This window comes from Dermacentor andersoni, chromosome 4 (assembly GCF_023375885.2).
Source record: "Dermacentor andersoni chromosome 4, qqDerAnde1_hic_scaffold, whole genome shotgun sequence".
NCBI classification, from domain to species: Eukaryota; Metazoa; Arthropoda; class Arachnida; order Ixodida; family Ixodidae; genus Dermacentor; species Dermacentor andersoni.
The window spans coordinates 88,593,337-88,615,854 of NC_092817.1; the positions used below are offsets into that span (position 1 = coordinate 88,593,337).

The following is a 22,518-nucleotide window of genomic DNA, read 5'->3' on the forward strand; positions in this document are numbered from 1 at the left end:
CAGCATCACATAAAGTACGACAATGTACCGGCTTAGCGCAGGCCGGTGCAAATTACTGCATTTGAGCCCTGCGCCGAACCTCAGGTACTGTAGAGGCAGTGAGGTTAGGGTATACTTGTTCAACGGGTCAATGAAAGAACGAGTTTTGCAAATGGACTCTGTGCCGCGTGTCTCGGTGGTTCTTGTGTCAAATTTAGCATGACGGTGAACATAATTTCAATGGTATACGTTACCTCTCTGTAGGTTTCTGCTCTGCCTTTTGTCCATACAGGCTGAAATGCTGCCTCGGTAGCCGATCATACCTCGCTTCGGTTGCGTTGTACGATGCTCGTTCTAAGAGGAGCTCGTCCCAGTGCCCTTCCCCATCCGTCGCTGAAAAAAACGACAAGTATGATTAGGTTCTAACCTCATAATGGGAGAACGTTTACTAACTGGGGGGCAAGTGTAATCAAGAAATACGGGGTACAAATTTACAAAGCTTGTAGTTCGTAACTGCTTTTTGCCATTGGCTAGCTGCCTTCGCTAATGATACGCCGAGCATTAGGGCTTGCTGTAATTCGCTCTTACGAACAATTCTAGCGCATGGGCGTTTTGTGAATACGCACTCAGGTGCCTTTGACAGAAGTTCATACGATCTTGTTCGAATACCTACGCCGCGGCTTCAGCAGACTCATTTAACAGGTGACGAGCTTTAACCACAATGTAAAGAACGACAGTTAAAAAAGAAGAAAGAAAAGAGGATTAGAGGTTTTACCTCTGTCTTTTCGTTTAGGTAGCTTGATGCACAGTGAATTGATGTGAACAATTGATGTGAGCTAACCGACTAACCTAGCAGCTCTATGCTGTGCTGCCTCCACAAAGTGCTTTTCGGCTAAACAGTGTAGACTTGGGTGTTACAAAAATGGCGGTGTTTTGAAGGAAGCCAAAGGCGAGAAACCACAGAGCGCTTCAGTGAGCCTGCTTTCCGCTGAACAGCTGATTTGAGACGCAAGGATAACATTTGCTTACCGGCGTTCATAATTGTGCGGACATTGTGGTATAATCCCCAAAAAGTTATTTAGTAATTGCGCTTTATTAATTAACATTTAACTATTTCTTAATAGCTCACGTTTGAATTGTGGAATTGATGACAGTCAGGGCACAAGGCATGTCGACGTAGCATAAGTTATCGTCCAATCTTTACACGCACCCATCCGGCAACTTGCGGCAAAATTGCGCTGGCGTTCCACTTATTATCGTTACAGAAAGCTTTGCGAGCGGCTGGAGAAAACCATGCGGCTCCTGGTTGTCTATGCAGCAGCATCTGGGCGCCTGCGACAAGAGGTTCACGCGGCTGTCCGAAGATGTTCAGTATTAAAGGTTAGCGTACTCGGTGAACCCTCCCGCACTTTCCTTACAGCGAGTGTCGGCTGTCTGGCTAAACAGCTGACAGGCACGCTAACACTTCCGTCGGGCACGCTAACACTTCTGTCTTTACAACCTTGAAGAATGTCCAGGCTTCCTGCCTTGTAATTAACGAAAGTATTTGGTGTTAAAACAAACTATGCTTAAATATTATCATTGCCACAAATATAAGGTCATCAAGAGAACAATTCCTTTAAGAAAGAAAACCTTTATAATTTTTCTACGCATAATTTCCTAACCATTAGGCCACAAAATCAGATGCCGACGCCAACAAGCTCTTAGAAACGATCGCCACGTGTTTATGATGGTTTCCATACTGTGGCACATACGCACAACGATGAATTGGCTAAGAAGCGGGCAGTGAAATTAAAATAAATGAGCGAAAAATTAAGAAACACAAGTGAATATAAAAATTGTTACATTGCATAGCACAGGTGCGTGAGGCCACATGTGGCGCTCGCCAATTTCTATTATGCCAAAGACGAAGCAATGAGATCGGCAAAACTGCTTCAATAAAGCTTCGCTTCACATAGATTTAAAATAAATGTATACGGTGAATCTGCATAATATATCAAATAATGAATATGCTGCTTTATTTTTCTTTTCTCCCAACTATGTCTGCCGATTAGCGAAGCATGGCGCGCATCGCATGAGCTGTTTAAGCGAAACAGTCAGAACGACGATGGTGTTTCAAAGCTCGTCACATATGCACAATTTCTTATAGTATTGGTCCTTTCTGAGCTTTCCAATGGTACAGAGTCGTTTCGAAGCTCTGTGGAAGAAAACCCACGGGCCTCCTGCCTAATAATTTATATGATTACATCAAGGATAAAAGAGATAGAGAAGGTAGACGCAGGAAGTTTAACCGGTTTGCTACATCACACAGCGAGACAAGAAAGCAGTTCTAAAGACAAAGTCAACAAAATGAGGTGTGTAAGGAAAGGTAAATTAACACTTAAAATCTTAGCGTCAGACTGCAGGAAGCGAAGTAGCGGCCCAGCTGTAGGTTGTCATGATTGTTTTAAAGTGTTTTATTCTTACAGTGACCGTGTGGGCGCTTCGAGGTAAAAAAAAAATGCTATCTTGAGAAACTTCGTCTTTCGGTGACGTATTCGTTGACAAACCAAAAATATGGCGAAGAGCATTGCGTCATATTGTCGTGGTTCAAACCGAACAAGAGACAACAACACGTTGAGCAAGGTGGCGGAACAGCCTGTCGGAAAACCACCAGAAGAAAGGAGTCTCCTTCGGCTCTTCCTTCCCCCAGTCCCACTACACGAAGTCCGTTAAAGCACGTATCCCCATCGTCGTCTGCATGTCTACATAGAGCACGCTTCATTTGCCCTCTCTCTAAAAGAACGTCGCTCCGATGCTATACAATAGCTCGCTTGATGAAAAAGAAAGTCCGTCGCACAGTCATTCGCTGACATAGGGCTTCTTGAGCACTACGTGCACAAGTTCAGAACGGCATTGGCGGCGCCTTGTGCAGTAAGGGCTATCTGGAACAACCTCGTATGTGACGTCACTTAGGCGTCGAAACAATCTATAGGGTCCGAAATACTTCCTGGGGTGCTTCTCGGATAGTCCCCATTTTCGTATAGGCGTCAAGACCCATACTCTGCTACCCCGGGTTCATAAGTCACAGGTCTATGATATGTTACAGGTCTACAGGGCGTTAACCATGGGGCCCGATTTTTATTAATCAAGTATCATCAGAAGCCAAGAAACAAAGGCACCAAGGATAACACAGGAGAAATTACGTGTACTTACTAATTGAAGTAAAGAAAATAAAAGAAATTATAATCATATTTTTAACATAACTATTTTTATAATTAGAATTACACATAATTATAAGTTTATTTATAATTTATTTATTTCAATTAGTAAGTACAAGTGGTTTCCCCTGTGTTGTCTTTGGTGTCTTCGTTTGTTGGCTTCTTATGACAGTTCTATGATGGGCATTATAGCGACCTGTGTCGTACTCTTGCTGCCACTGTATTCACACGCGTGCGAGCTGCCTGGCTTCTTCTGCACGTTGCGTAAACGCATCGGCATGCGTGTCAATGTAGTCAACTTCGTGTGGTAGCATGGCATCAAGCATCGTCCTTACTTTCCGTCGGTGAACAAGGCTGAATGTGGTCATCCGTGTAGTTTCTTGTTTAGCCGTGTTAGCCCTTTGAGACGCTGTCTACACAATTGTGCACAGCAGGAGAACGCATCAATAGCAAGCACTGGTGAAAGTAATGGTATTAAAAATGTGTTTCATACATCTTGAAACACTTATTATTGGAACTGTGCTGCAATTTTGAATAACGTGCAGAATGTTTTAGCAAAATGAGTGGGAAGGTAGACGGCTTGGTGTTTTTACTCTGTGTCAGTATGTTGTACGTAGCGGCTTCATTTCTTTCATTGTTTTTTACAATGTTTTTTACACCAGGCATAATTTTCAAGTGGCTGGATAAGTGCTTTTCAAGCTTTTCAAAACACGAAATAGTACATGTTCTCATATTTCGTGTTCCTGTAGTGAGTTTTCGCATGGAGTCGAAATTTTGTAAGTTTGACAAAACTCGCTAAACAATTGAAAATTCTTAATCTTTTCTGCAGCTGCACACTTTCTATGATTCTGAAGATGCAACAGATGTGGTGAAAGCAACATTTCAATCAACGGGATAAAGTGGCGACTGAAAGGGTTAAACAAACGTGATATAAGACAGAATTTCGTCCCTAACTTTGTGCTCTATATTCACGTAGATAGAAAGCATGTCTTCGAGTGTTTTGTTCCGGCGCTATGTTAGTCTATTTGTTTGTAGATGGTAAGCTGTTGTCTTTCGATGAGTCCTGACACTGAGCATCAGAACGTGTTCTAAATGAACGGCTGTGAATGTGGTGCCTCGGCCTGTTATGACGATGGTAAGTGCATCATGTTTCAGGACAACATTTTCAATGAAAAATCGTGCCACCTCTGCTGCTGTGCCTCTCTCGATAGCTTTCGTATCGGTATAGCGAGTAAGATAGTCAGTTGCACGTTGTAGAGGTAGGAAGTACCCCCAAGAGATCCATTCCGATCACGTTAAATAGCGTCTGCGGTAGTTGAACGGGTTGTAGCAAATAGGCTGGTTTTGTTGCAGGTGACTTGCGCCGCTGACAATTTAGGCAGGTCCGAACATGGTGTTATGGCAACGGGCAGTCCTAGCCAATAGTATCTTGGTCGCACTCTTTTCAGCGCTCGCGTGTATCCTAGATGCCCAGAAGTGGTCTCGTTGGGTCGTGCATCCAGTACTTTACAACGAAGAGCAGTAGGAACGACGAGCAAATAGCTGGATTCGTTCGAAGAGAAGTTTATTTTGTATATAACTTTGTTCCTTAGGTAAAACGATGACAATCCTCTTGCGAACGCCTTAACTACAATCTGAGTTTGTCTGTCCAAAAAATTAATTAGTCCAAGCAGCTCAGGATCCTCACATTGTTGTTGTGCAATAGTAGACGTGTCGAGAAGGCCGAGGAATGCTGTCTCCTCTTTATCGGAAGAAGTTACCGACTATGGGTTACCTAGAGGGGCAGTCAGCGTAAGTATGGCGTTTCCCCGACTTGTACATGATCGTCATGTCACTCTTGCAGTCTAAGGCTCCAACGTGCTAATCGCCGGGAAGCATCTTTAAGATTTGTGAGCTAGCAGAGTGAATGTTGGTCGCTGATAACTTTGAAGGGGCGACGGTACAAATATGGGTGCAATTTCGTAACCGCCCATACGACGGGAACGAATTTCTTCTCAGTTGTAGAGTAGTTTGCTTCTGTGCGTGAGAGCGTTCTGCCTGCATAAGCGATGACTCTTTCTGTGTCCTCCTGGCACTGCACAAGCATTGCTCCGAGACAAACATTGCTGGCATCAGTGTGAAGCATTGTAGGAGCTGTCTCGTCAAAGCCGGCAAGCACAGGGGGTATTTGTAAATGGTTCCGCCAATCGGTAAATGCAGCTTGCTGTTCGTCGCATCATACGAAAGCAACGTCGTCCTTCGTGAGTCGAGTTAACGGCGACGCAGTGCGAGCAATGTCTGCAATAAGGCGCCGATATTATGCGCAGAGGCCTAGAACGCGCCTGGCAGCTTTTTTATCTGAGAGTACGGCGAACTGTGTGGAAGCGATAATTTGTTAGAATCCGGGCAGACACCAGCGTGACTAACGACATGGCCAAGGAAATATAGCTCCTCAAAGCAAAAATGACATTTCAACGGCTTTAGGGTGAGTCCAGCGGACCGTATTGAATCCAGAGCTGCTTTATAAGCCGGTAAGGTGCTCTTCAAACGTTGCGAAATACACTGTGATATCGTCTAGATAGACTAAGTAGTTTTTCCACTTCAGCCCCGAAAGCACGGTATCCGTAAGCCGTTGGTAAGTAGCAGATCCAGAGCACAAGCCGAAAGGCAAGACCTTAAATTCATATAGTCCTTCTGGCATGACAAAACGTCATCGTCGTCCACATGTCTACATAGAGCATGCGTCAATATACATATAGCAAGACCGCTATGTTTTGATGATATATATTCCTGTAAGCAGCAACGATGCCTCTTTACCAGATAATTACAGGTATACGGGGTTGCATGCAAAGCACGTATGACCAAATAGGGTAAGGTAGGGGGACAGCGCAAAATTGACGGAACACAAGATGAAGAAAAGACGAACTCGGCGCTGGTGTTCGTCCTTTCTTCGTCTTGTGTTCCCTCAATTTTACGCTGTTCCCCTACTTTCGCACCACGAACCAACTAGCCTAAGCCACAACCCTAGCATATAGGATAACTTTAAATTGGGAGACAACAGACATGTTCTTTTTCTCGATAGAAATACATTTTCTGTGACATATACCAGACGATAAGTTCCTGAGACATGGGAATGGGACAACGACGCGCAAGTCACTGATCAGCTACAATGCTGACACGCACTCCTTAACACTTATCACACTCATCGCACACTTACACTTTATTCTTATCACACTGCTTTGGACACATTGTTATTAAAGACTACAAGGGCATCACAGTTCTGCGTAGAAAAAAAGAAAAGAAAAGAAAAACATCTTTCAAAGGATGGGAGAGGTACGTACTACCGTTCTGGTTGGTCCTGAAGATGGATGTGTAATGTGGATCTCCATCATCAAACTCTCGGGGCATCTGCGCAGGAAACTGCATGAAAAAGCGGAGAAAAGATTGAAAAGGGATTTAGTAGATGAAGCATCAACACAGCTAGCAATCGTAACTAGGTCCATGATTCACAATAAAAGGGCAGAATGATAACTTCTTGAGCGGCAGTGTTAAGGGCCCCGTGTCGCAGGAAATCCAGTGTCTGCGTTGGCGGCGTTGTCTGCGACCAAAAACTGTCGTATATATTTAGATATATGTATGTGCCACGCTTTTCTATATGGCATGCAGTATATGCCTGTTATAATGCCATAGCATTCGGTCAGTCATACAAGTTGCTCATACCTTGTCTCACATTCTTGGCAAATGAATTCCTCGGAATTTTGAGAATTACAGCCCGCAAACAAGGGAAAACATGGGCAAGGTGGGGGGCGCGGGAAGGACATTCAAGACGATGAGGAAAATGAGAACAATGTAAAGGAACATGGTAACAAGGGGACAAGGCAAAACGAACAAGGAGCCAATGTTTCGACAAGTGAATTGTCTTTTTCAAGTCGGCATATGCTTTCTTTGGCACAGTATATATAGCTAGGGTTCTTCTGAAGGGGAGAGAGTGCAAGGTTGGTGGCCGAGGCAATGACCGACGGTGTGTTAGCGGCGAGGGTGTGTTAACGGCGAGAGTTTAGAATTAAAAAAAAAAGCTGTGCTATTCAAAGTCGGTGGATGAATCTGAGGTAGCGCCGTGTCAGCCGGTTGACGTGCCACTATAGGTTCTATTTTTCGTGAAAGGGGCCTGAACGACGGAAGGGGGGAGGGGGGATTATGTGCTCCGCTGGGCGAAGCTCTGATGAAAATCGACAAGGTGAAATAACACATCTCTCCACAAGAGTCGCGCAGCGACATTCGGCGAAGTGCGGAGCGCAACCACGAGCCCAAGCAACGGAGAAGTGCGATGCAGCACCACCACTGGCTACAGCAGCTAAACCTTCCAGATGTCACAGAGGTTTTACGTCACATCACATGCACTTCAAGTAGCTAGTTGGTCTTCAGCGATGAATGTGATCCGCTACTTGGTTGCGTGAAAGCGTGTACCTTTACATCTGCGAACAAAGTCACGCCGCCGACTAACACGGAAATGGGCGAAGCAGCCGAAGAAAGCTATCCACTTTAAAGCCACTCACTTTGAAAGCACTCCCGATAACGATGGCTCTTGCCGGGTTCGGTTTATGCAGTGCTGCGAACGTGCATATGCGTTGAAGTCTGTAGGACACGACTGCGAGAGCGTACTTAACTAGTACGAATAGTTCGACTATGTAACTTTTAAGAGCAATAACTGCCCTTCGTGGTGTATTCGGTCTGAGTGGATCAAGACAATAGCCCTACAGTTCTGAAATCCGACAAAATCAGTTAAACTTCGTGTACTGCCGGCGCTCTTGAATGTAGCGACGGGCTGATTCGTGATGAATGAGGCAGTGCTGTGAAGCTCATTTGAGCGCCTAGCGGGAGGGAGTGATTACCTCTGCTAGGCTGAAAAGAAACAAAGAGCTCAAGCCACGGATACGTCTACACTACTAATGAACTTCTCGCGTCTAACCATTAGCGTAGAAAAATCTCCGTCTAGAGCTTAGCAGCCTACTGCAGAGAAACAGGAGTCCTTGATGCGGTGGACATCAAAGGTAAAATACCGCCAGAGTGGAATGCTTCTTGCGCCCAGCACCGCTAGGCACTCGGACACCCATGGACTATACGAACGTAATGAAACGGGGCTCGATTGAGTTCGCGAGCTGTCCGTGAGATTGCTTCCGGATCACTTAGAAAAAGAAGTACAAGGTTCTTTTATTTACTGCACGGATTGTCTTTGTCATGAACCGTATCTTTGTGCACACGTTCATTGCTTCTTTGTTCTCTTAGACTTCTGGGAGTACTTATAAATCGTCCTGTAAAGACCAACTTAAACAGTAGGGTTCAAAATCACGTTCAAATACAACTGTTGTTCGTGCGTATGTAAAGATGTCGCTTAAACGTCCTCATTTCTATCGACCTCAACACTGTTTCTTTCGTTGTTATATCAGACTACTCTACCCCCTCTCTCTCTCTCTCTCATAAACTTGCTGACGTATTTACTTATTTCAAGCTTTTGTAGAAGCACACAGACCTGAGTTGCACGGCTGTTAGACTTGCATTGATTTCACCCTGACTTACTTTTTTGCTCTCTTCTGTTTGCTTAATGTGCTTTTTCAGTGGGTGATCAAATGCTACTGCTTTCTTATTGCAATTATAATGAGTAGTTTCGAAGGAGACCACGAAAGAAGCATACCTGTTTTGGTGGGAATGGCACGTCATAGGTGTGTTCAGGTCGACCTGTGAGTGGACCGCAGTCGCCAGTAACGCCTCCGCCACCACCGCCGCCACCCATCGCCGCGTTCGGGTGGCCCCGGTGCGCACCACTCGATGGTGAGTCCGCGTCCCCGGAGTACACAGAAATGTGCGTGGTGGCGTAGGGCGAGGGAAAGTAGAGAGGATCACCGCGGGGTGCCTCGTACACTTTCTTGCCAACGGATGTCATTGAGATGGAGTCACCCTTCATGTCACCGCCACACGCACGCTCTGCAAGGCAGGAGTAGAACATGAAAGTAGTCTTCAAAGAAGAAAAGCAGACAGGCTGGCCAAACTAAAGTTTTGTAGCTTCCTCGTTTGCAGTCAGTGGAAGCAAAAGTTGTTTTCAACCAAGGAAGAAGAAACAAGATACGAACCAAACCCCATAGGAGTTCCACTAAAGGAAGACTTCCACGTTAAAAGAAAATGCTTAATTGCCGAGGTCCTTCATAGCTTCTTCCTGCTACATTCACGCAAAACAGTAAAACTGGAAAGCTGGAGGATTAAAGCTAAATATGCGCAACATTTCCACCCCAATTAGCAATAATGCTTCAGCAGCGGATGTTTGCGTGGCGAACATTAACTGCTGAAGCACTATTTCATGTGTGTGTCCTAGAAGACTATATCAGTAACCATTTTAGAGCGATCAATTTAGAGTGATCTACTACTCCGAGTACAAACCCAGAAGGCGCCTGGTTCCGTAAATGTTACCTTCAAGCTCAGCCAAGGTCAAACTGGAACTTAGCCTACCACCACCGGTGGCTGCTGCGCACGCCGTGTGGGCGCCCATATCTTACAAGTGATCTGCGATGTGGACAAAGTTCGCGGTCGTGCGCGCCTCACCTTCAAAGCGATCTGCGAGGTGTACAAGGTGCACCGTGCTTGCAGCATCGTATGCGCTGTGCTTTCGACGCTTAGTTTGCGTTGAAACCCCCTCCCCCCTTTTCCTCTTTTCCAGCGCAAGCCTTCGCCAGGTAGGAAAGCCTCTAAAAGCAACTAAGAAGCGTTACATATTCATTTACTTATTTTAATGTAGAAACCGCCTGCCGCATGCGCAGGAACCCAGGCAGGTGTCGCACTGGTGCACGAAAAAATTAAATAAAAGAGACCAATAGATTGCTACCAACTTTATATCAAAGAAAGGGAAAATTGTTACAGACTCAACACTGAAACACATGTAGCCATACTTGAGTGCAGTGGAGAAACAGCGTGATTTAATATAATGCGTACAACAACAGAGAAGAAAGGCGAAGTCAGATGGCGATTATCTTCCTTATATCCGATCTCATAAATCCACACATTCAGTCATAGACATTAATTCGCCCACAATCCCCACGCTTACTACCTCAACAGGCTGTTGATTCGGCAAGAAAACATAAGAGAATGTCATAACTACAATAGGGTCCATAGGATTCCTATTACAGAAACATAAACACTCTGAAGGGTCAAATGTACAGCATCAAACATGGCATGAACTGTTTAGTACTGCTGCATGAGCGCACGAGCCGCGGACGTCAGCTAATGGACACCTGAGTTAGCGCAAAGTACCGTCAACCACAAAAGTTTACGCACCGCGTGATCTCGTGAAACATTGACTTTCCGAGCAGCCTGTAAAGGTAGCCTGTAAAACTGCACATCACTATGTTGTTCGCGTATAATAGCAACGGCTGGAAAAGCCAACGCCAGACTCCGTCATGAGCCTGGGCATATATTCAGCTTTTTCTCCGATACTATAGTCCGTAAAATTTGGTGGGCGACTTTACCTACATGAAACGGTTTACTTACACACATGTCATGTCGTTGTTCGTAATACACGGGTGTTTGTAACTTGTTCATGGGCTTACCAGAAACTTGAGCAGTGGCACTGTAATCGTGGGTTCTCGTTCGGCGGTTGCATATCATGTAGACCACGGCACCGATGACCAGCGCTACAATGAAGGCACAAATGATGGGCACCACGAGGGTCACGCTCCGAGGAAACGCCGTGCTCTCTTCGGGGTGCAGAGTCATAGGGGGTATAGTGGCTGCAGAGAGACAAAAAAAATGTTCGAAGGGGACTCAATCTCCAGTTGAAGTCTCTCAAAGACAAGGTCTTCCTGAGTGAGTTGCGTGTGGAAATGGGGTGGAGTCACTGCGCCACTGCGCACGGTACTGTAACGCCTCACTACTCGCGTGATGGGAGCGTCGGAACGCTTACATTGTTTTGCTGTCTTATCTTCGGAATCTGCTCAGATCTTTGGACTGCCCATACACACCGGATATTATAAGCTGCACTACCTTCGGTATCGGAGCCCATTTCTAGACCTACACATACCCACGAGAATGGCCGACATTTTTGAACTGCAAAACCTCAGGATTTGCCCACATTTTGACCGGATAGCGTTAAGGAGCTCGCTTTGCAGAAAAGCCGGTGTCGTCGGCGTCTGTGGCGTTGGCCATGAGCGATAAATCCCGGAAGGCACTTCATAAATAAAAAGCAACTTGCAAGATGGGCTGAGTGGGAATCGAACCAAGGTATCCGGAGTGTGAGAGGGAGACCCTACCACTGAGCCACGACTTTTTTTTTCTTTATTGCCGGCTTTGACATACACAAACAATACAGAAAAAGGAAAAGCATGTCAACAAGGATTTTGCTGGCACGACATATCAAAATGTTTTCAATGCTGCAAGTTTATCTAGCATGTCAATCCATGTTGGTTGTTCAGGGAGTGCCCGATGGGCATCCCTGAACCGAACTACAGATTCAATGATCACGTGTAGGTCGCGAATTGACATCAGCATTGTTGAACTGCATTCTAGCTTTCCACAAACTGTGGAGGCCCAGGAGCATTATAGCGTCATACGGAAAAGCCTCCGTTTATACCGGTAAGAATCTTATTCCATGTGGATCTAAAGCTAACTCTTCCTTTAAAGTCCTTTGTAGCACATCCCAGAAAAAGATGGGATCCCAGCAATCTAGAAACGCATGCTCTATCGTTTCAGGTTTCTTGCATAAGAAGCAGTTGATGGACCACGGGACAAAAATACCCCTGTTATGCATCCATGTTTTAACTGATAATGTGTTAGTGTGTAGTTTAAAGAAAAACGTTTTTACCGAAGGGTGTACTGGCATTCTTTTAACCCTTTTGAGGACATCTCCTGGGCCACCACGGTTTGACATACGGTAAATCGGTACAGGGAGCATAGTGTCAATTAGGTCCTTATGCGGTTTTTTCCTAGTAATATTGGCGAGATACTGCAAAGAAAACAGCACATTCTGTGCGCAAGCACGACTTCTCGCAGGTAACCTTTAACGAAACCATGCATTGCTTCACACGAGCATACAACAAATTCTGGAAGGTGACGCCACGACTTCGATGATTCAAAGTGGAACAAAAGCGCCTCTAGTGAATGCGGTGTTGCCTTAGAAACGTGCCGTAGAAAGTTATACTGTGGTGTATATCGGTAATTATGAGCATGTAAATTACAGAAGTTGCAGTTACACGAGTAGCGAAGTACATTTCCACTACATTTCTTCTGCGCTCTGCGCACACGAACAGCCATCTTGCGGCAAACACTGAAGACCCCCTCCTCGCAATGTGCAGCGCTGCCCCGACACGTGGCGCACCACTCTCCCGCTTCTCCCCTTCGAGCTGTGCGGGGACCGGTGCGAGGATGCCCCAATACCCTTGCGTTTAATAAGTTTTCTCGCTCTCCCCCCTTCCAACTTCCAGCGTGCGTCACTCGAACCCTCGTGTTTAGGTGACGCGGCTCCTCTTTCCGCTCACAGCGCGATTCCTAGGTGCAGCGTTCGATGCGGGATGCCTCTGCCGTGATCGCTGCGCCGTAGCGCTTCTGATGGGAAAGCGTCCCCTGCGATGTGTGCCGAGCTGCTTCCGAGGAGTCATGCTTAAAAGCACTTCTTGTTGGGCTAGTTGGTAGCTGTTCATTATAAAATATGAAGAGCCAAATAAACAGACACACACAAGAGAAGAGAACGGGCCAGGCGCCCTGTCCTGTTTTCTTCTCTTGTGTGTGTCTGTTTATTTGGCGTCTTCATATTTTATAATGAGGAGTCATGCATCTGCGTGGAGCTCCCGAGCGAGATAGAGGACGATCTCATCGAGGCGCCAGCCCCATGATCGCGTCCGCCTTCATGGCGCGTCGCGGCCCGGCTGTCCGTGCCGATCACGACCTTTGGATCGCGTAGATCGTTTCTCCCTCCGATACGCCGAGTTCTTTGGTTCGTTCCGCTTGCTCAGGCGTACGTTTCGTTGCCACGTCGAACGCAACGTTGCTCGGCGCTCACCACGTGATTGGTGGGTGCAAAGTCCGATGTGGGGCGCCTCATAAGTGATCGCTGCGCCGTAGCGCATTGTCTTACACCCCTTGGCGGGTCGACGTGTGTTACACCCCTTGGCGGTGCGAACGGGGTGCGATGACGCTATCGCGTTCCACTCTTGAAGGCAAAGCTTAAGCGTCCTCCAAGTTTCTTTAACTGCGCTATCTCCGGAATCACCCCATGAAAGAGGCTAGAAACACACATACTCGTTAAGGAAAAGTGGGGGAAGTAACTCGCAAAGAAAGGCATTGTCCTTGAAAATAAATACACCATGCTGGAACTCTGGTTTCCAGCCAGACTATTACAATAGCCAGTCATTTGAAACGTCGGCCAGCGTGCCTAAGGCGCTTTACCTCGGTTCATTAAGCTTTATCCCACTGTGTATTTCCATCTGCAGCTTCACACACTGACTTTGGCTGTTATTCAAAAAATAAAAAGGCCTAAAAATATTGCGTAACCACTAACGGACATATCACCGTAAATATGCCGCTTTCCTTGTAATGTCTCGTTTTCTTACTACACTGTTTAATATGTACAGTGTAGTATACACTCTTGCAAATCAGTTTTCGTTTGTTACCACTCATTCGAGTGCGTTTTGTGGCTTTATATAACTACTGGATTTAGTTGCCTTGTATTAATTATTTCTCAGTTAATTGTGCTACGCTTTTTAAGCTGAGCATTAAACTTTGTAAATCATTGTGGGACACCACAGGCTTCTTGTCTATGTGGCATCCACTTGTGGATAAATATTTACGATGAAAAAATTAATGCTCAATAAAATTTGCACTAATCCCATACAACATTTGTTAGGAATATGCCCAGCCTTCTATGCTCGTCATATCGATAATTATGGCCATGCAGCGAGACTTCTGCTTTGATCTTTATACTGTGACTTCAAACTAGGCGAAGGCAACTGTTTTTCAAATTCTAATGAAGTTCGAAAAGTCCGGAATGCTACTGGAGGTCAAGCTAGCTCGCCGCAATAAAAATCAGTTTGTTTATGAACTGGAGCATATAATTTTGTCAAAAAGCGCGGTGCTGTATATATTTGAATCGGACTACTTCAGCTGCACTCTTAGTTCACGGTCAACCTGATCGCATCAGATTAAAATATACAGAACATCCCTTCTTTTAATACGAATCATGGCCTTATATACGAGGGTTCCGTTACGGTGCTCCAGATGATAGACCCCAGCTTTTCCGCTCAATAAACCATTTGACGCTTTCGCTTAAAAAAAACCTTAACGTCCTTGCCATTAAACCATTAAAACCATTAAACCTTAGTACCATTAAAACCCTTAAAGCCAATAGCGCTGGCCTAGATAAGATTAACGCATACCACATTAAAATGATCGCGGAACATGTCGCTAACGTCCCTCAGCTATCATTAACCTGATATTTAAAACCGGTGTTTGTCCACGTGAACTTAAACGCGGTCGATTCATTCCCGCTTTCAAGAATAGGTGATCGCACGCTTGTTCTTCCATTTTTTAATAAAGTTATTGAAAATCTTATCGAAAAGCGTCTAACAATATATTTAGAATAATTTAATATTTTTCCCCTTATCAGTTTGGCTTTTCTTTTGGCTTTTCAAGTGATCTAGCACTTATTTCTCTTACTGATTATCTCAAAAAAGCGATCGATGAAGGTAAATTTTCAGCCTCGATATTCCTTGATCTATCCAAGGCCTTCGACACAATTAATCATACAATTTTTTGTGCTAAACTTGAGGCCATCGGAATAACTGGTCCGCCTCTACTTCTAATCATAGTGACTTACAAGATAGAAAACAAGTCGTTAACATTTCTGGGTACTATTCTAAAGAAGCTACTACTAACATTGGTGTACCACAGGGGTCCATATTAGGTCCTCTACTTTTCCTTATTTATATTAAGGATCTGCCTAGTTGCCTCTCCTCATCGAAGTGTATTTTTTACGCTGATGATACTACTATATTTAGTTCTCAGAATTGTTTATCAACGCTAACATGTCAGCTAAACGAAGATCTCGCGAAAATTTCTACATGGTGTCAACTTAACAAGCTGCAGATTAACCATAGTAAGACCAATTTTTTCGTCTTTGCCTCACATCAGCGATCGCCTGAGCTCCTTCAGTCTATTTTCATCAACAATCACCTAATCACTGCACTTGATCATTGCACCTATTCAGGTGTGGAATTAGATCATCTTAAGTTTCACCTTCACATAGCTAATGTGAAAAAGAAAATGGCATACGGAATACGCGTTTTAATCAATGCACGACCATATTTCTCATTTTCAACTCTCATGTCGCTTTATTATGCTTTTGTTCATTCTCATATTACCTATAACATTGAATCATGGGGAAACACTTATATCAGTCACTTCGTTGCGAGTCCTTCAGAATCGAGCTATTCGACTAATAACACTTTCACCTCGTATCTTTAGCGCAAATCAGCTGTTACATGCACATAATATTTTGAATGTGACTGATCTTGTTAAGTATACCCTGGCCATATTTACTTTTAGGGTATTAAACAATGATATTCCAGTAACCATCATACCAAAGACATCCCTTACTAATGTAAATAATACTATATTTGCAGGAAATATGAAGTTCATTTTACCCATCGTTCGCACCAACTATGGTAAGCAGTCATTACACTTTTCAGCTTTATCTCTGTGGAGCCCATTACCATTCCCTTTAAAATTGTTCAAAGCTGAGAGGTTTCATACTGAACTTAGGTATTTACTTTCAGCTTCCTCCGACTTTCCCACTTGAGTGTACTATGTGTTGTATTTTTAACTTTCACTTTGTTTCTCTATTTGTCTCTCGCATTTTTTTACTTCTTTTTTTTTTCTTCCTAAGCTATTTTTGTAGTTTCACCTTTTGTTGACTTATCCAAAGCCTTGTTATTGCTTAGTACATTCATTTGCTGCTTTTCTGTTCATTTATGCCTTGTCTCCTAAAACCTTCATTGTCGTAAATTTTACATGTTGCCATTGTTGTTTTATTAATTCTAGTCATCATGCGCAGGAGGTCCCATTTTAGTTTCTAACTACGGGGCCTCCTTCGGTATATACTTATCACGTAATTATGGTACGTATCCCGTATCACGTATTATGGTAATTATACCCACTTTTGTCTTGAATAAAACTAATTCTGATTCTGATTCTGAAAATATCAGAAGTAGAGAGAGGAGCCAGCTCTGCCATGGTCCACAAACGACTCGCCTCAGTTCCACTGATCTGAACATTTCCTGCAAATTGCATCATGAAACCGCTTGGCAAATACAGCATGAAAATGCTGGTTGATTGTCTGGCCTTAGCGTAAAAATGTTAAGTGAATGAGCTCATTCACATCAAATTGTTTACCAAAAGAGAACAAAACTTGAGACACGCACGTTGCTTTCCACAAGAACGCAGCTTGGCCCACTGATGGCCAAGCTGCGTTATCGGCGTACACGCACGTGCGCACGAATTCGGGCACACTACACCAATAATAATGCATTATCGGCGTTCTTAATAACAGTCTTTCATGAAAATATTTTTCCTGTCTGCTTTGTATTGTTGTTTATCGCTAGCTTCTATAACTTTCTTTATTGTTGTTTTTTCCTATCTCGGCGTCAATATTAATGAAAAATACCAAGCTATCATTCTCTTTGAAAGCATGTCTGATGTAGTTGTGATCATTGTGGTTTCAGAAATGAATTATGAGACATGCACACGCACTCACACACACACACACACACGCACACACACGCACACACACAAAAAAGAACACTCCTTAGCTAACGGTTATTGTACACTACATTGACAGCTTCACGACATTCAATCTTTTTCCATGTCCCGGAAGCCATGCTTCAAAAAGCAGCAGCAGTATATGACATATCACAAAACCTGCCATAGGGTTCTGCTGAACCGATTTTTCTTGAGGCCTCCATAAAATATATCCTATACTTTCGTTTCTTTTAAACAACGCTTACAGATCTTTGCACCACAATCTTAGTTTTTCCCCTTTGTAGGCTTACTTGCTGTCTTGTCAAAAGTGTGCGAAAAAAGAAAGACGCTACAACTAGGATTACCCTCAGGCACATTACAGGCAGTGAGTAATCATTTCTGTAACATGTACCCTTGTGCAGGCCCCTTCAAAGTTAAACTGCCAGTAATTTAAATAAAGCAGCGCCAGTTTCGTCCGAAGGGTGAGGCACTGAAAGCGATAGCAAAGTTTAGCGTTGTCCTTAGGCTCTTCCGTTTGGGACCTCAACTCACGAATTAGACACGGGGATATTTGCTCTGCAGTCTAGGAATTTCTTAGGGAGCCCATCTGAACATCCTGGTAAATTCCTACCGTCTCTTGTTTTGTGTGTTTGAGCGTCTCTTATTTTGTGTGATTCCTTATCGGTTCCTTGTACTATTATTATTTAATTTTAACGTGTAATTTCAGCTTTCAGCAGCACTTCATAGCAGTATTTGAAGTTCATTCGTGTTTACAGCTTGGAATAATCCACCCATTTCTTGACCAATCACCCATAGTGGGTGTGAGGCATGAGTTCGATAAACAAGAGCAGCAACTACTGCTCCAACGGTGTTCAAACTACACGTGGGCGCGACGTAGCAGGCAACTCCATATAGGTAGAATAAACATCACCCTGACAGGTACGAAACATCTGTCACACGGGGAAAAACTTTGACCGCGTTCTGTTCTATTAGGCCGTCCATGGCCTAATGGTTTAAGTGTCTAGCTTTTGTGGTATAGTTGCTGTGTTAAAAGGTCCCGCAAGATGAAAATAAGCACAAGGCCAATCCAAATTTCCGAACCAACCTCCTCCGGCAGTGAGCGTGGCGAAGACGAACTGCGCCTCGGTGGAGCCGGCGTCATTGGAGGCGGACATGAGCAGGTGGTACCACGCTCCCGGGTGGAAGCCTCCGAGCGCGTAGGTATCAGAGGCAACCGCATCGATGGTCTCCGGCACGGGAGTCCACTCCCGCTCTCCGCGCAGCTTGTACTGCAGCGTGAAGAAGCGGATCGGGCAGCCGCCGTCCTTCCAAGAGCGCAGGTTCAGCTGCACTGCGCTGGAGTTGCTGGAAAGCAGCTCGCTTTTCTCCGGTGCCAAGGGAGCTGCAGCCAGTGAGGAAGTACGGCCGTCAAGAGCGAAGAAAGAAAGGATGAAGGCAGGGAGGTCAACTAGGACGAAAAATACCGTTTGGTACTTTATACCGGGAAACGGGGAAAAGAAGGTAGAAAGCTAAACAAAGAAATTGAGAGATAGAGAGAGAGAGCATGTTTCTGGTTAGGGGACACTTGGTCAGCGGGTGTTATATAAAATGAATAAACAAATTTCCCAAATTAGCAGTGGCGTACGCAACATTGCGAATAACCCTCAGGGTACCAATGAATTCGATTATAATTTAGCCCGTACCTCTCAGATGACGTAACTAACCTATTGAGTAACATCTGCGCCTGAACGAGCATAGTGCTCGCACGAGCACGAGCGTAATAACGAGAATGCCGTACAAGTACACTATTGAACCAAGAAGAAACTGTGTCTGATTCAATGAACCGCACCCTTAAGTTACCGTTAACATAATCAGCGGAGAATTGCCTTTAAAGGGGCCCTGAACCACTTTTGATCGAAGTGGAGAAAGACATTTGAAGTCAAGATAGTCGGTTTCAGAAATACTTTGCCGCAAAGCGTAATTTAATACGTTCTGCAGAAGTGAAGTTTTTCTTTCTTTTTTTTAACTATCAAACACGGATTAACACTGTGCCACTGTGCTTTAACAAATCCGCTGTGCTACCGTTCCTTCTTCAATGTCTTTCATTGCGAAGGCTACAGCGGAGTGGGGCGCGTGTGCACAACGCTCCGCGTTCTAAATGTCACCGTGACGAGCAGTCCAAGTTTCATTTTGAATGTTAAATTAGACGCCACGATTTCCACCTCTGGTGCCTATGACGCGATAAACGGACGCCAAACGCGGTTGTCCTCAGCGAGCCGCAGTGCACTTAGTCAGTGGACTTGTGGCGGCACCTCCCGGCGGCCGTGGTATCTACACTACGCAGGAGGCCGCAGCTACCAATAGCAGCCGTGTATTTAAATCCGCTTTATTACGAAATAAAGCGTCCAGAAGATAATGGAGAGCAGGCACGGAGGAAGGAAACTAAGGAGAGGCCCTGACGTCACTCTTTGTGTAGCTAAAGTGAAGCCGAAAGTTGGCGCTGTTCATGGCGTTGCTCCGCCTGTCGGGCCTGCTCTCCTCTCTTGTTTGCATTTCTCGCGAAACCACGCCGCGCTGCGTGCAACCGTGCTGCCCGGACCCGCGCGCTCCGCAGCAATACTAAGCAATAGTTAGCACGTTAGCATGATTCCGCCAAAGAGGGCAACATTTCCCGCGGATATTCCTTCGTCCGTAGCCATTGCCGTGGCACGGTACATTGCGTACAGCGTTTCATGCGTGTTCATTTCACGAACTTTAGTTTCTCTTGTCCCACCTGGCCACAGCAACATCCGGTAGAGCACGGTCCAGATAAGGCAGCGCAACAAATCACGGAGACCAACGCAAACCTGCCCGCACGGCGCCTTTGCCATGGTACGAAACGTACGGAGCACCATGTGTAAGCGCACAGAACAATAACAAAGCCGCCCTTGTGGCCCGAAAGGCGGGGCCACAACAGCAAAGAAATGAAAACACCTCAAAACAAAGGAGAACCTACTACGTCATTTCCTCCACGCTTTTCTCCTAGCGCGCGGATGGGGTAGGGCCTCTCCTCAGTTTCCTTCCTCCATGAGAGCAGGCCTCTCTTTAAAAGAGCGTTTGAGAAAAAGGTGACTTCGCGCTCCGCTTGCGAGCTCCCAGCACCACGTATGACAGCAAAACCCCGCTGAGTTGTTCGCAGCAGCTTATGTTACCTGTGGACTATGTTATTTCACCAAGCCCGACGAGTGGTTGGGCCCCCTTTAAAGCACTTCCAGGAGTGGAAAACGTGTATACAATTATGTGCCAGTTGCTGCCATGTCCACGTGACATCAATACGGGCTGCGTTTACCGCAACTCCTCGGCTACAAGTGACGCAATTCCATCACTTTTTAACTATATGCAACACTGTCTATCGGATACCAGACTAAACCTTAGTGGTTTCAACATGCCACGAACAGGTTAGAATTCTAGGCAGTTCAACTCCGCTGACTTTCAGTTATTATGTAATGCAATGCTCAATTTCAATTTGCATCAGATAGTGACTCAGCCCATGCGTGTAGACGGACTCAACGTTATTGATTTAATTTTTCTTAGTGACCATTTCCCATAGGAGAGTTGTAATATCGAACTCACGCCCGGCATTTCATACTAAAAGCTCATCTTTTTCACCGTACCCGTGCGTGACATCCCATTCCATCGGCAATCATTGCTCTCACATCATAATTACAGCCATGACGACGATACACGCATAATCGACTGCCTTTCTTTCGAATAACGTTCTTTCGCCGCGCATTCAAATAACTTATCTGCTGACATCGAAACGCTATGAAGTAGATTTACAGACATCGTGACCTCCTCCTCAAAAACTTACGCACCGACTAAAAAGAAAGCGAGAAGACTAAACCAGTGCATAACATCTGGCTTAATACACGCGAAGCGAAAACTGAAGCGAATAAGAGAAAAGCTAACCACGATACCAGTAAGCTGAACTAGGAATTAACTCAGTAGCCGTTAATCATATGAGGTGTAAACCTAAGAGATGCAACGGATGCGAAATAATTGCTTTGCGAAGATTCTTCTCAAATTCTAGAAAAACACCCTAAAGAAGTTTTGGAAGTACCTGCATTCGAAGAAAAGTGACGAGCACACACATTCCTCTGAGACAACAGCGTTCTTGTATACTCTCCCAATGAATGCCTCCAATAAGTTTGTTAACGTAGATTATGGAATCCTACCAATCACGGTACCGCCAGACCATACACAATATAACCACTAATAGTCACCGATGAAGGCGTGCTTATCCCCCTATTAAACATTGGTACAAAGAAGAGCACTGGTCCTGACACTTGCCAAACATATTTTTTCAGAGGTATGCGGAGTGGGTAGCCAAGGGTGCTAAAACTACCAAATGTCCCTCAATGTTCATAAATGTCTTGACCAAAGTAATTAATCACAGATATTGGGGTGTAACGATTTCAAATTACCTGAGTTGGACGACACAAATCAATAACATTACTTGCACCGCCCTCAAACGACTGTTTATACGAAAAGGACGTCTTCGGATCATACCGCGAGATACCAAACCAATAGCTTGTGCAACACTTATCCGATCTACACTAAAATATGTTTGTCCTATCAGGTTTGATATTACTCAGCAACAGGTGAGCAGAAGAACTTCAGTTTGGCCTATTCGGTGTTTACTGCATATTATATTTAACGCAAATAAAGACGGGGACAGCGGGAGAGAACACATAAGCAACACGGGCGGTAACATTCAACTGTTTTATTCACGGCAGCCCGTGGGTATATATAGACATATAGAACATGCGCAGATCGCAGCAAACAACAGCACTCATCAGCCTAGCGTGGCAACCACTTATCAAAAAAATCTATTTCCGATTGAAACAACCGAATGGAGGTGTCACTAACACAGCCTTGGCTTTTCTTTTTTATTTGATTTATTTGATAATTGGTTGCCACGCTAGGCTGATGAGCGTTCTTGTTTGCTGCGATCTGCGCATGTTCGATATGTCTACATATCCACACGGGCTGCCATGAATAAAACAGTTGAAATTTACCGCCCGTGTTGTTTATGCGTTCTTTCCCGCTGTCCCCGTCTTTATTTGCGGTCAATATGATATGCGGCAAACAGGTGAGCAAAATAGGAGGCCTACAAAAAGAAAAAAAACACTAACGTTTGTTTTCAGTGACTATAGACTTACAAACTCACCATCAGATCTACTTAATCACGCTGACATCTTGGCACTACAAACCCAAACCAAACAAGCACGTTTAAAACTGATGTTCCAGCTACTTCGTAAAACAGTAAAAATCGACACTTCTAGATTTGTGTTCTACCCCCATGGAAGACCAACACGTCATAAGCATTCTCGTGCGCTAACTGTGAACATCGTCTGGATGCGCCACGGGCTATGCACGAGCTCGACGCTGCGATATCTACTTCCCGCTGCTCATCTTGTTCGGGACCAGATGGAATTACATACACCGCGATTTGTCATCTTGGAGTAGAAGCGCGAGTAATTCTCCTGACGCTCTACAACTCTACGTGCGACGCAGCAGCTATGCCTGACCATTGGATGTGCAGTCGTCT

The 22,518-nt window shown here is 44.9% G+C and overlaps 1 protein-coding gene across 1 annotated transcript in view; it reads right to left on the reverse strand.

Moving 5' to 3' along the window:
* LOC126536806 (cell adhesion molecule Dscam1-like) overlaps nucleotides 1-22,518 on the reverse strand; it is a 494,472-nt gene that overhangs the window by 21,103 nt on the left and 450,851 nt on the right. The window contains exons 21-25 of the mRNA XM_055074010.2: nucleotides 18,034-18,330; nucleotides 10,754-10,933; nucleotides 8,851-9,140; nucleotides 6,500-6,578; nucleotides 234-372 (exon numbers count right to left, since the gene is read on the reverse strand). Coding sequence (XP_054929985.1) covers nucleotides 234-372; nucleotides 6,500-6,578; nucleotides 8,851-9,140; nucleotides 10,754-10,933; nucleotides 18,034-18,330 — 985 coding nt within the window. The remainder of the gene's footprint in view (nucleotides 1-233; nucleotides 373-6,499; nucleotides 6,579-8,850; nucleotides 9,141-10,753; nucleotides 10,934-18,033; nucleotides 18,331-22,518) is intronic.